Source organism: Hyaena hyaena, unplaced genomic scaffold, assembly GCF_003009895.1.
Source record: "Hyaena hyaena isolate Hyena2069 unplaced genomic scaffold, ASM300989v1 scaffold_405, whole genome shotgun sequence".
NCBI classification, from domain to species: Eukaryota; Metazoa; Chordata; class Mammalia; order Carnivora; family Hyaenidae; genus Hyaena; species Hyaena hyaena.
In genome coordinates this window covers 1,108,057-1,122,721 of record NW_024081039.1, presented here as the reverse complement: position 1 = coordinate 1,122,721, position 14,665 = coordinate 1,108,057, and the positions used below count along the sequence as shown (strand labels likewise).

Below are 14,665 nucleotides of genomic sequence, written 5' to 3'. Positions count from 1 at the left end.
AGGATATGGAAAAATGTTCTTTGTAAATTATTATGTGAAGAAATAGTATAAAACTATATATATATGATTTGATCCCAATTATGTACATCTATTAGCTTGGCTCATATAAAATTGCCTTTATTCAATCATTTTTACCTAAAAACATCAATTTCTTATGGTTTAATCTCAATACTCTTAAAGCGTGTGTAGTTTTGTGTGTATGTGTGTATATTTAAATACACACACAGGGTCACCTTGGTGGCTCAGTCGGTTAAGTGTCCAACTTTGGCTCAGGTCATGATCTCACAGTTTGTGAGTTCGAGCCCTGTGCTGGGCTCTGTGCTGACAGCTCAGAGCCTGGAGCCTGCTTCAGATTCTGTGTCTCCCTCTCTCCGCTCCTCCCCCACCAGTGCTCTGTCTCTCTGTCTCTCAAAAATAAACATTTAAAAAAAGAACTATACATACACATATATGTGTCTTTACTTACAAACATATATGCACTTCTTCACCAAATAACAGAAATAATGTATATGAAAATGTTAACAAAACTCTTCAGGGTGAAGTCATTGTATTTTTAACATTATTTGTTATGCCTTTCTTCACTTCTCAATTTTTTTTAATGAAAATATATTACTTTTACATTCAGAACAAATGGAATTTGAAATCATGTTTCAAGGGATAGGAGGCAATGGGGCCAGAGTGTGGTAGGAGAGCTCACACACCAGGGCAGTGTGAATGAGCACACACTTCCCAGAGGGTACTTGGGCAAAACATATCAAAGCCTTTTAAGTGTTCACGTATTTGACTACTCATTCTTCTTCTAAGAATCCATCTAAAGGAGTGGCTAAAATGAGGGAAATCAGAGGACTCTAGATGCTGGCGAGGATGTGGAGAAACGGGCACCCTCCTACACTGCTGGTGGGAATGTAAGCTGGTGCAGCCCCTCTGGAAAACAGTGTGGAGGTTCCTCAGGAAACTAACACTAGAACTTCCCTCTGACCCAGCAATAGCACTGCTAGGAATTTACCCAAGGGATACAGGAGTGCTGATGCATAGGGGCACATGGACCCCAATGTTCATAGCAGCACTCTCCACAATAGCTAAAACACGGAAAGAGCCTAAGTGTCCATCAATGGACGAATGGATCAAGAAGATGTGGTTTATCTATACCATGGAATACTACATGGCAATGAGAAAGAATGATATCTGGCCACGTGTAGCAACATGGATGGACCTTGAGGGTGTTATGCTGAGCGAAATAAGTCAGGCAGAGAAGGACAGATATCATACGTTTGCACGTATACAAAGATTAGGAGGAACTTAACGGACGACCGTGGGAGAGAAGAAGGGGGGAAATAGGGGAGGAGAGGGAGGGAGGCAAACGATGAGAGACTCTTGAATGCTGAGAACAAACTGAGGACTGATGGGTGTGGGGGGGAGGGAAAGGGGAAGGGGTAGGGGGAGGGCACTTGTGGGGATGAGCACTGGGTGTTATATGGAAACCAACTTGACAATAAACTATTAAAATAATAAAAAAAAAAAGAATCCATCTAAAGGAAATAAAGAGATGCCAAGATACCTGTACAGGATGTTCATCACAGAGTTATCTGCCACATCAAATTTTGATGCCTCGATACACTCACTGACAAGAAGAAACAGGCTGAATAAAAGCTAATGCATCCATCTGATATATTGTACGCAGTGGTCAGAAGGAAGAAGTCTTAACAGCATAAGACAATGTTTGTGCTAAATTGAATTTTAAAAGCAAACTTTAGTATATGCACTGCTGAAGCCAGCACTAAAAGCAAGATTAAAGCCTACATGTAGTCTGATCATATAGTCACTTAAAAAATTGTTAAGTCTGTATGTACACACACAGCATATCGCAGAGAAAGAAGATTGGAAGAGTATGTGCGTGCACGTGCGTGTGTGATTAACAGGGGCTTGTTGAGTGGTGGGATTTGTATTGCCTTCTGCGCACCCTTCTGTATTTCCCAAATATTCTGCAATAAGTATGCATCCCTTCTATAATCAGAAGATGAACAATTCATTTTTAAAGAGAAAACTCCCTCTTTACAAAATGGGGGATGGGGGATGGAATGTGGGGGGAGCAGGTGGAGTCAGGGGGACCGGCTAGGAGCTACTGCGTTGTAAGTGGGCAGGAAGAGCAGGGCAAGATTCCAGGACTCGGGATGCAGGCGTGTCAGGGTTTGCTGGCTGACTGATGCGGGGAGGGAGTCAGATATGACTCTCAGGTGCGTGCGTTAGGATAAGGAATACAGCCTGTGGCAGCCTGCTTCCTGAGGGCTCCAGGGTCCCTTGCTCCCTGATACACCCTGTGCTGTCCCCCTCCGCCCTGAATCGAGCAGACCTGTGTCACCACAGGACACAGCAGCAAAGACAGGGAGAGCTTTCTGAAGCTGGGCCATAAAAGAGATGGAGAGAGACAGAAAGCAGAAAGTAGAACAGAGGTTCCCAGGGGTTCTGTGGAGGCGAGGGAAGGGGAGAGCATAGGAAGATGAAAAATTTCTGAGTATGGATGGTAGTGGTGGCTATACGGCAGTGTGAGCACACTCAATGCCACTGAACTGTGTGGCAGAAGTGGTTAAAATGGTAAATTTTATGTCGTGTATATTTTACCATAATACAATGTATTTTTAATATAAAAGGGTAGCTTTCTCCTTTTGTCTCTCTTGGCTCATGTGCTGGGGGAAGCCGGCCACCACATCCTTGTGAACACATTCAAGCAGACGGGGGGGTGGGGGGGTGGGGAGGGGTGTCAGGTGCGGAGGGACCCAGGGCTGCTCCCGAAGGTGGCCCTAGCACGCCAGGTCCGTGCGTGACCCCGGAGACAGCACATCCTCTCCGGCCCCAGGCGAGCCGTCAGCGGGAGACAGAAACCATGTAAAATAATACTCTTTTAACCCACTACACTTTGGGGGAGTTTGTCATCCAGCAATAGAAAGAGGCACAGATTTGAGCTGTCTCGTACTCTTTCGTGGTTTAAACCATCATCTTGTTTCTCTGGCTTCTGATTGAGGTGTGGAAAGCTGGAATGGGCTGTGTTCACACCATTACAGCAAACGTTAGATAATATGCGGAATCCCAGCCTCACACCCATCACAGAGCCCGGCTGCCGAGCGCTCCCCATCAGGCCCACCAGGGGGTGCCAGAGAGACGGAAGGCGGGAGGTTCCTGGGAGCATCCCCTGACCAGCGGCCCGCATGGCGTCCACTTCCTGCAGTTACCGTCTCTGTGTTCCCACAGGGCTCCCTTTTTGCCTTGCTTCCTCCAATAATACCTGTTTAACCCATTCCCTAAATTAAATTCTCTGTGCTCAAAGCCCCATGTGCTTTCCATTTTCCTAACCGGCCCGCAGCGGATACTGCGCGTGGGCCAAGCCAACTCACCAGGGCCTGTGCCAGCTTCTCTCCTAGGCACACGGATGTAAGTGAGGTAGAGTTCCCACCTGTCCAGACAGGCCTTCATCACCTCACCCCGACTGCCCTTCCCGCCACCCGCCTGCCAACCTCCACCCATCCCTGGTTCAACTCACAGAACTATGTGCCCCCCCCCCCCCCAGCACAGCACTTTTCTTGGTCTCTCCATGCCTTTTGAACTCATCTCGCTCAAAATTGTACAGGAAGAAATGAGACACCTCAGCATTTGAGGAAGCAATGGTAGAGGAGGAAGGAATTTGGGTTTCTCTTTTTTGTTTCTTTCACACCTTGGGGGAAATAGTAAGATAAAAGGATGATTTAGTCTTGGGCTAACTTTCATTGTCTGATTTTTCTTTTCTTATTGATATTTTCATTCCAGTGGAAAGTCACTATACAAAAAAGAGAAACCCAGGAGTTCCATTTGATTCCTATGTCAGGTGGCCGCCACGCTAGCTGCTTCTACTCACTTCTACTCATCGGAAGAGCGTTGGGAAGATGATGAGAAGGTAATGAGCACACCCGCGCACACACACACGTGTACATGTATATGCATGCACACACACACCTGTGTTCCAGCCTGCAAGTTTATTTCCCTAATGAAATAATGATACTGGGGCACCTGGGTGGCTCAGTTGGTTAAGCCTCTGACTTTGGTTCAGGTCATGATCTCATGGTCCGCGTGAGTTCAAGCCCCACATCAGGCTCTATGCTGATGGCTCAGAACCTGGAGTTGTCTTCAGATTCCATGTCTCCCCCTCTCTCTGCTTGTCTCTCTCTGTCTCTCGAAAATAAATAAACATTAAAAAAAAAAAAAAAGAAAGAAAGAATGATACTAAAGCTTTCCACAGTGCATAAAATAGTTTCGAAGAGAGGTCTTCCTGGACTTGTTATTGAGAAATTACAGAAATTTCACTCCTTACAGTCTTATCATTTATGAAGTAGAAACTGAGTGGGAAAAAAAATGAGATTCTACCACCTGAAGAAGACCCAGCCCCCCAACAAAAAATTATTTTTTTAACTACAGTCTACTCCCCAAAACATGAGGCTTAAACTCACAACCCCAATATCAAGAGCCGCAGGTCTAGCGACTGAGCCAGCCAGGTGCCCCAACAAAAAAAGTATTTTAAAGTCACAAAACAAAGCCGAAAACTTAGACTTCATGCTGCCAAACTTGCTGAGATTATGCCCTAAATGGGGACAACAGTCCCAAGGAGGCAAAAAGGGGGAGTTAGCGGAGGAAGCAAATTTTCCAGGCCTCAGTACACAACCAGAGTGTACCTGAGATAGTAAACTTTCACGGACCAGTAATATTTAGGAAAGAGCGTTAACAAGGCTGCTTGGTAGAGAAGGGGCAGCAGTGGGAAAAGGGTGGAGCAGCGCTGTCCGAGGTGAGATTAGTCGAGAACACACCCACCCGCTCCCTCTTTTGCTTGAGCATCCCCATTAACATTGTTCTTCCTTCCATATTTCTGATAAACTTGGCAGAAACATCATTTTTTCTTGAGTAAGAAGACTCAGGAATATGATCCAGCAGAGAATTTAATGCCGACTGAATGTCCACTTCAGTTGACAGTACCTTTTATAAAAGCTGAGTGTCAACGCTCAGACAAATGGCTTCCTTTCCTCACATCACATCTTGGGTTGTGACTACATAGCTTCTATCTTTGTCTCAGTCACTTCTTCCGGAAGAATAAAGGGTTTCAAGCCACCCCATTCCCTCTAGGTCAGCCCCCGCTGTCACACATCTCAGACGATGCGTGTGACAACCATGAACGAATGTGATTCACAGAGCATGTGGGCTCCGCTTTATTTTGATGACACACGTGTGTGCCTTCGTCTGATAAGTTGTTTTCCTGTCTGTGCAGCTCACATCCTCTGATGTGGGCACTTCTGTTACCAAAGCAAACTCAGTTCTCCAACTGGTTCCCAGCCCCAGCTACCAGTTCCACTGCCACATCAGCTTTGTAAAGACCCATTAGATCTTCATGGTACCCAGACCATAGGCACACTTTCGCTCATAGAATCACGACACATGCTTACTTCCTGGTCATCAATATCTACTAAATTCTAATCCTGCTCACTCTCCGTGGCCTTCAGGTATTCAGTCATTTTTGATCAAGTGTCAGGAACAAGGTTTTGTGCTTGGTGCTGGTAAGGGACGAACGAGATTTTAAAAGCATAGTTTCTGCTTATGGAGAGAAAGAGAAGTATGCAAATAGTAATACCACATAAGGCACTTGCCACAATTATGGAAAAGCTGGATAATCAAGAGCTGCTGGTGTTTGGGAGGAGGGAGACCTCACTCTCACACGCAGGGAGTCAAGAAGACTTCAAGGAAAGCAGGTGGGTTTCCTGAGTCAGAGCTGAGGTAGAGGGGGTGCTCTGTAGTCAGAGGTGCTGAGCAGGGTGGACTAGGGGGCAAGTGCAGGAAAGCATAACTGAACAGAACAGTTCAGTAGGAAGGGAAAGGCCTGTCTACCAGGACCTGCAAAGTTTTGTGTCTTCAAGTCTTTTTTTTTTTTTAGTTTTTAATGTTTTATTTATTTCTGAAGAGAGACAGACAGCATCAGCAGGGGAAGATCAGAGAGAGAGGGAGATACAGAACGTGAAGCAGGCTCCAGGCTCTGAGCTGTCAGCACAGAGCCCAACGTGGGGCTTGAACCCACGAACTGTGAGATCATGACCTGAGCCAAAGCCGGACGCTCAACCAACTGAGCCACCCAGGTGCCCCAATGTGTCTTCAAGTCTTAACACCAAATATTTTTAAACTGGGAATGAATGTATCATTTTACTTTAGTAAAAAAAAAAAAAAAAAACTTAGGGGCACTTACCTTCAGTGGGAAATTTCTTGGCTCGTTCCTCAAAGAACCATTCTCCAGTTTTTATTTTCACATTTCTGAAAAACAAGCAGACAGGAAGCCTCAGATAAAGATGTGGTGGGTGCTGTATTTGTCTCATAAGGGGAGGTAGATAATATCACAAAAGATTAGTCTCGCAAGGTTCCTCAGAGTTCGTATTTCTGGCCCCATCCCCTAACTTTACAGATCCCCTATAGAGGTCAAGTGATCTGACTAGTTAAGTAATCTAACCATTTAGTGGGCAGCCTGGAAGATTCTGCTTGGGTGTATTTCACCCAACATGAAATGTGTACATGTAATGGAAGCGTACTAACATGTGTGCGACCAACACATATTAAGTACTTAATGTTTTCTGAAGAAATACACAATGAGAAACAAAATTGCCATCAAAATGGTCAATTTATGGGATGGCTAGTTGGCTCAGTTGGTTGAGCATCTGACTCTTGATTTTGGCTCAGGTCATGATCTCAAGGTTCATGGATTCACGTCCCGCGTTGTGGAGCCTGCTTGGGATTCTCTCTCATTCCCTATCTCTCTGCTCCTTCCCGCTTTCTCTCTCATGCGTGTGTGTTCTCTCTCTCTCAAAATAAGTAAATAAACTTAAAAAAAATGATCCAAGTATTATGTTTACAGCAGTAAATAGTGGCATGAATGATAGTCAACACAAGATCCTGTGCTGTCTATTTGGCTAAGAGGCGGATAGTCCATAGATTGGGTTAAGGTTAGTTTGTGTTAACCATGACATTTACCAAGAGCTAAGAGCATAGCTGAGAAGTTTCTTGGAAGGCCCTGAGTCTGGAATGTGGGATCAATGTGCTTCATGGAGACCCAGGATCTGGGTCTGAGTAGACCACCTGAGCCGTTTCCACACAGGGGAAACGACCTATTCTTGCCCAGCTGCTTGGCCAGCACCTGCTAGGATACCTCTACATCACTGCACCCCCAGTCTTGGTCACGTGCGGAACAGCACACAGGGCCCTTTATGTGCTCACTGCCTGACATTAAGTCCCAAAATGCACCGTGCTCTTCAACAGTTCACAAATTTCTGGAGAAGCCACTGTCAACCTCAAAAAACCTTGAAAATGTAAGATTGTTAACACCTTTTTAGGATATAAAAAAGTAAACACACAGATATTATGTTATCCATACCCTTAAAATAATGCGCCATAAAACTTGCCAATTCCTGGGTTATGCAGTTTTAAGAAAAATTAAAACTGTACCTTATGAATTCTCTCTTATGTTTACCAAAATAAGTGTTCTCTATTAGTTTCTTTTAGGCTGTATATGAACTCAAATGCTTTTTTCTTAATGAATACTTACAACTTCTGTAAATGTAAGCAAATTCACAAATATGTGTCCCACTACATGTTTTTTAAAGAAATACTCTTTCTCTGCAGAGTTCTAGTAGTTGTTAGACGATATCAATAACCATCTTTCCCTCCTTCGTGTAGTTAGAAACTATTATGTTCTCTGATTAGTAAATAAATCATGATTCCCAATGCTTAGTGACTAGAACAAGAGAAAAGTACACAGAGCATCTATAAATTGTGAGAGAAAAATTCTGATAATCAGTCACTACCATCCGGAGCCAAAATATATAAAATGTTCAACTGTGATATGTGTCTAGAGAGACAGGGAAAAGTTTGCACCATAAAATCAAATATCTAGTCTTTGAGAACTCAGCACCTCGGAAGGTCCCCCTCCGGCATGTGAAAGTAAGCAAGGGATCAAAAGCCAGGGGAAGTTTGGAGAGATTCAGGGGGCCAGTGGTGAATTCACCCTCCTTTGAAGGACTACATGCACCAATTTTTCTATGCTACCAGGGGCCTCATCCATCTTTATTGGCTGGGCTAACAATCAATGAGGAGAGTCAAAGAGCAAAATCAAATGTGGAAACGGGAGGCTTCCATCCAATGGATGAACTCCACTTCCTGGATTATTTTTTCCTGGTGGTGGTGGCCCTTTCAGCTAATCAAAAGGGGGGGGGCCATTTATTGCTCTTATCGGCTAAGACAGAGATGAGCGGATCTTGCAGTGGTGACCCCGTCACGTCTCTGTCCTTAGTAGGGCCAGCGCAGGGTACACTGACTTATGGTAACTAGAGGAAGTGTTTACTGTTTCTCCCCAGGTGATTGATGGGAATCTGGCTACAAAAGCTTCTTGGAACACTTTCTGAGCTCAGCGATAGGCTGATGCTTTTACATTCCTCGGAATTGAGACTTGCTTCTTTAAAACTTGGTCAGTCGATTGCCAAATACATCTAAAAAGCGGAAGCCGAGGGCTGTGGAGACAGCAGAAGATACAGAAGTAGGAGGCCTGAATTCCGTGCCTGATTTTGTCACTAATGCTGCGTGAGGGTCACCATCATGATAAATGCCAAGCACGTGGTGTGTAGCCAGCTCTTACTACACTTCTGGAGTTTTCAGTGTCTGTTTTCATAGCCTTGACCTCTGCTAATGCTGTCATTTCATCAGCAAACAAGAAATAACGGTTGAAAAGCACTTTGTAAATTCCAGCACACAAGCGTTCAGTGATACAATGAATGGGTCACCCTAACAGAACGATAGTCTGACCTGTTACCATCAGCGAGCAGTGAGCCCAACAGCCCTGTTGGGAGGCAGTGTTATTTTGCACTTAATCACTTGCATCTGCAGATGGTTAGCTGTCCCTCCCATGCTTGACGCTCTTCAAAAAGTCAGCGTGATGTCCCTAGAGTTATTTTCTGTATCTTCCACCATGCAACGGACAAGAGGGGAAAATTGGTCTGCAGAGTCAGAATTCTTGGAATGCCTACAGAAGCATGTTTCTCTGGGCAGATTTCTTCTCCAACCAATGTCCCGATGGCCAGGGCGCCTCAAGAGTGCCCGGGTGGCTCATCAGACAAACAGGCTGCAAAAACCCCAAATGAAGAAGCCTAATTTTGTAAAACTGAGATCAACTTACCTGCTGTGTACAAGTTTGCTCACCTGTTTGGTCATCCCCCACTAACGCAGCCCTGTGCATGCAAACTGCTGATTTGTTTTTTTTACTTCAAATAATCTCACATCTAAGATGGTGTCTAGTTACAAAGCAACCCAGTGAGGTTTTTTTTCCGTCAGCTCAGTTGAATCGTGTTCAACGTTTTTTACAGGAAAAAAAAAAAAAAAAGACTGATCGTTGTGATTAAATCCTAGGTAACTAGGGGAGGGCTCGGAGAATCAAGATGAAGATAAAGAAATGATTGTATCAAGCTACCACCACTTCTTGCCAAATATTAATAACTCTTCCTCACTGGACCTCAGAGAGAAGGCAGGTCCCCTCAGTGTCCCCCTCAGGGGGGTATCCACAGCCCTAAGCATGACTGAGGCACAGGCCAGGACCACTGAATACCAGCAGGTTGGTGAATGAATAAAAATACCTAGTTCTGGGGCACCTGGGTGGCTCAGTTGGTTGAGCGTCTGACTTCAGCTCAAGTCATGATCTCAGTTTGTGGGTTCGAGTCCTGCGTTGGGCTCTGTGCTGACAGCTAGCTCAGAGCCTGGAGCCTATTTCAGACTCTGTGTCTCCCTCTCTCTCTGACCCTCTCATGCTCACGCTGTCTCTCTCACTCTCTCTCTCCCAGAAATAAATTTTAAAAAAAAATTTTAAAAATTTTAAAAATGCCTAGTTCTGTGGGGAGCACCTGGGGACGAAGAGATAGGCTGGGACCCTGTTGGCCGTAAGCACTGAGGTCTCACGTGTGTCAGACACCAGGCAGAAACCGTAAATGAGGAAAGTGGGCTGGGTGTGAGACAGTAAGGAGGGGTGGGTGCTCTGGTAAAGGGGAGAACCCACGACCCATTTTAAGGCATTAAAACAATAAATACTGGGGTGCCTGGGTGGCTCAGTCTGTTAAGCGTCCAACTTTAGCTCAGGTCATGATCTCACAGTTTGTGGATTCGAGCCCCGCATCAGCTCAGAGCCTGGAGCCTGCTTCGGATTCTCTGTCTCCCTCTCTCTGCCCCTCCCCTACTTGTTCTCGGACTATTTTTCTCTCAAAATAAAAATAAACAAACATCAAAAAAATATTTAAATGTGAGAAACAAAACAAAAAATAAAATAAAATGATAAATATTAGACTTCACGCAGGTCCCAACATAAACAAGGCCTGTGGGCTGTCTGCAGCCTGTTGGCCATGAGTTTGTGACTCCTGGTTTGTTACATCAGATAACTAACTGACAAAAGTGAGATAAATTCCGCTGCAGCCGAACAGAGCAGCGCTTCAGATCTCATCCATAAAAATAGGATCAGAGGGGCTCCTGGGTTGGTTCAGTCGGTTAAGCATCCAACTTCAGCTCAGGTCATGATCTCCCAGTTCATGAGTTCGAGCCCTGTGTCAGGCTCTGTGCTGACAGCTCAGAGCCTGGAGCCTGTTTCAGATTTTGTGTCTCCCTCTCTCTCTGCTCCTCTCCCGCTCATGCTCTGTCTGTCTGTCTCTCGCGCTCAAAAATAAAGATTAAAAAAAATCAGGTTAGATGCTGTGCATCACCCTGTCTTCCCCAGAGATCTAAGGAGCCTCCCCAACCCCCCCGCACCACCACAGAAAGGGCGAGAGACGAGGAGCACGTAACAACTGAAGAGACAACGGAGAGCCTCTGACAAAATGCCACCCAGCAGGAAAGGCAGAGTCCAGACGACCAGTGAAGTGGCCTTCTTGGAAGGTGCACCACGGGGCGGGGGCACCAGGGCACATTCCAGAAAGCACTTTGTTTTCAAAAGCACCGAAGCCCCACCTCCAGGAGAAGGAAACAGAAAGACATGAGGGGAAGCCAGGCTGATGCGAAGAGACATCAGACTCTTCAGAAAGAAAAACCTAGGAAACCCACACTACCAAAGCAGAGTGACTGCTGACCGACCAGAAGGAGCAGAACGGAGGGCCTGGGAAGTGGGATCAGTGACGACGACTCAGCAGAGGCACTGTTCCAGAACACGAACGGAACAGAAAGGACAGTAAATATTGGAGGAGAAGATAATACAAATGGGAGATAGAGAACAAAGCCAACCTACATATTAAAGGGTATTCTTTAAGAAGCAAGGGCAAGGGGCATAAAAGATCATCAGAATAACCATAACCGACCGAAGAAAACGTTACTGGGTCAAAAAACCAAGCACACCTTCACCTCTCACCCTTTAGGATGACTATTATCAAAAATAGGGGCGCCTGGGTGATGCAGTTGGTTAAACTTCCAACTCTTGATCTCGGCTCAGGTCATGATCTCGCGGTTCGTGGTTCGAGCCCCGCGTTGGGCTCTGCGCTGATGGTGCAGAGCCTACTTGAGATTCTGTCTCTCTTTCTGCCCCTCTCCCGCTGGGTTTTTCTCTCTCTCCCTCTCTCCCTCTCCCTCCCTCTCTATCTCTCTCAAAATAAATAAATAAACATAAAAAATTAAAACAAACCAACCCCTGAAAATGAAACATGTTAACAAAGATGTGGAGAAACAGGAGTCCTGTACACTGTTGGTGGCATGATTAAATGGTGCAGTGACTCTGGGAAAGAGTATGAAAAAATTAAACCTATGAGGACCCTATGGGCCCGCAATATGTCCCAAAGAACTGAAAGTAGGACCTCAGAGATATCTGCATCCCATGTTCACAGCAGCATTTTTCACAACAGCCAAAAGGTAGAAGCAACTCAAGTGCCCGTCAACAAACAAATGGACAAACAAAATGTGACACACACGCACTGTGGAATGTACAGCCTTAGAAAGAAAGAAAACCTGCAGTATTGCTACAACGCCGAGGAAACTTGAGAACATCATGCTAAGTGAAATGAGCCAGTCATTAAAAGACAAATACTGGAAGATTCTACACAGAGCAGGACCTAGAATATGCAAATTTATAGAGACAGAAAATAGAATGCTGGTCTCCAGCGGGAGGAAGAAATAGGGTGTTGTTGTTTAACGGGCATGAAGTTTCAGTTTTGCGAGATGAAGAAGTTCTAGAGACAGATGGTGATGGTCACACAACAACATGCACAGACTTAATGCCACTAACCTGTAGACTTAAACATAGATGAGTAGTAAGTTTTATGGTGCATATATTTTACCATGATTAAATAAATAAATATATATAAAAGAAGCAGGGCACCTGGGTGGCTCAGTCAGTTGAGTGTCCAACTCTTGATTTCGGGTCAGGTCATGATGCTGGGGCCGTGGGATGGAGCCCCATGTGGGTCTCCATGTTGAGTGTGGGGACTGCCAAAGATTCTCTCTCTCTCTCCCTCTGCCCTGCCTGCTCCCACTTGCTTACATACTTTCTTTAAACACACACACACACACACACACACACACACACACACACACACACACACACCAAACAAAAAATCCAAGGGATAGCTCAAAGGAGCTTGATGGAAGACTACTGAAGTCATTATCAAATATGCAATGACTCAGACAATATGCCACCCGCATGCTCTTCTGGGGCAAAAAAATCCTTCAAGGGGCACTTTAGTTGACTGAAAAATGAATCAAAGTAAAGAACTTGCAGATTGGGAAATAATGGTCTCAGAAGATTGGCAACTAGCACCCAAATCTGTTAAAATTTAAAACTAGTTTGCTAACTGTAAATATAATCCTAAAATTATGCAGGTGACAAAAATAATTATTGAAGGAGATATTATAACACATGAAAATAATAATTTATAATATTATACATACTTAAAAAGAGTTGCCAAAGTGAATAAAATTTATAAAATAACATTTCTGTCTCTATAGATTTCTGTCCCTATACTGGGTACCTCATGTGAGCAGAATCATATGTTTTTCCTTCTGGCTTATTTCACTTAGCATAATATTTGCAAGTTTCATTCATGTTTAAGCATGTATTAAAATTTCATTCTTTTTGGGGCACCTGGGTGGCTCAGTTGGTTAAGTGTCCAACTTCAGCTCAGGTCATGATCTCATGGGTCTGAGGGTTCGGGCCCCACACTGAGCTCTGTGGTGACAGCTCAGAGCCGGGAGCCTGCTTCAAATTATATGTGTCTCCCTCTCTCTGCCCCTCCTGTGCTCACATTCTATCTCTCTCTCAAAAATAAATAAACTTAAAAAATTAAAATTTTTTTCATTCTTTTTTACATCTGAAAGATATTCCATAGCATGTTTATGCCACATGTTGTTTGTCCCTTCATCTGTGGACGGACACTGGGTTGTCTCCACTTTGCGACTATCCTGAATAATGCTGCCATGAACACCGGCTTATTATTTGAATATTTGAAAGCTACAGGTTGTTGTCAAAACCAACATTAATATTTTCATTTTGTTATTTCAAGTGGCAGAAGGTTTTACAATACACCAGCTCTTAGGATTTGTCGGCATTCATTCATTCATTTTAACGAGACTTTATGCCCAACGTGGGTCTTGAACTCATGAGCCTGAGATCAAGAGTCACATGCTCAGGGCACCTGGGTGGCTCAGTAGGTTAAGTGTCCATCCTCAGTTCAGGTCATGATCCTGCAGTTCGTGAGTTCGAACCTTGCATTGGGCTCTGTGCTGACAGCTCAGAGCCTGGAACCTGCTTCTTCAGATTCTGTGTCTCCCTTTCTCTCTGCCCCTCCCGCCCAAAAGTTAATAAACATTAAAAAAATTTTTTTTAAGTCACTTGCTCAGCTAAGCCAACCAGACACCCCCGGACCTAACAGCATTTATAAGATTCAAAATTTAAATACTTGGCAGTTCCTAAATCAAACTGAAAATGAACTTCGATACCTTTAACACATTAGATTATACATTCATTACCTAGGATGTTGTGTGCATCCTTTCCCAAGCATAAGCAACATAAATTTACTGCCCCTAGATTATGGAGCCTTAAATATAAAGTAACCATTGGAAAGAGGGCTCTGTTCAAGGTTACCATTTCACTGCCTTGTTAGCAAGTTTTTACCATTTTAAAAGGGGAAGAAATAACTAATTTCTTATCTGATGACTTCACTTCTCTAGTTATAAAAGTACTCTTCATAGGGTAGCAAAGTATTTGGCAGAATTAGGCAGACATATTTATTTCCATTAATTAATTAATTGATTAAATGTATTTATTTTAGAGGGAAAGAGAGTACACAAGCAGGGGAGAGGGAGGGAGGGAGGGAGGGAGAGAAAGGGAGAGGGAGAGGGAGAGGGAGAGGGAGAGGGAGAGGGAGAGAGAGAGAGAGAGAGAGAGAGAGAGAGAGAGAGAGAGAGAGAGAGAATCTTAAGTCCCTGACATGGGGCTTGATCCCAGGATCTTGGGATCATGACCTAAGCAAAAATTAAGAGTTGATGCCCAGCTAGTTGACTGAGCCACCCAGGCGCCCCTCTTTCCTTTTCAAGAAATAATTTTGCCAATTTCTTGAAAAAATCATTAAGTGTAAGTTTGAATCTGACAAAGATATCACAAAAT

General features: G+C 44.3%; 1 protein-coding gene across 5 annotated transcripts in view; it reads right to left on the bottom strand.

Moving 5' to 3' along the window:
• Window positions 1-14,665, bottom strand: part of SYTL3 (synaptotagmin like 3) — a 99,377-nt gene that overhangs the window by 55,325 nt on the left and 29,387 nt on the right. For all 5 annotated transcript variants that reach the window (XM_039252098.1, XM_039252100.1, XM_039252102.1 and 2 more), the window contains one exon: window positions 6,251-6,315. In XM_039252098.1, coding sequence (XP_039108029.1) covers window positions 6,251-6,315 — 65 coding nt within the window. The remainder of the gene's footprint in view (window positions 1-6,250; window positions 6,316-14,665) is intronic.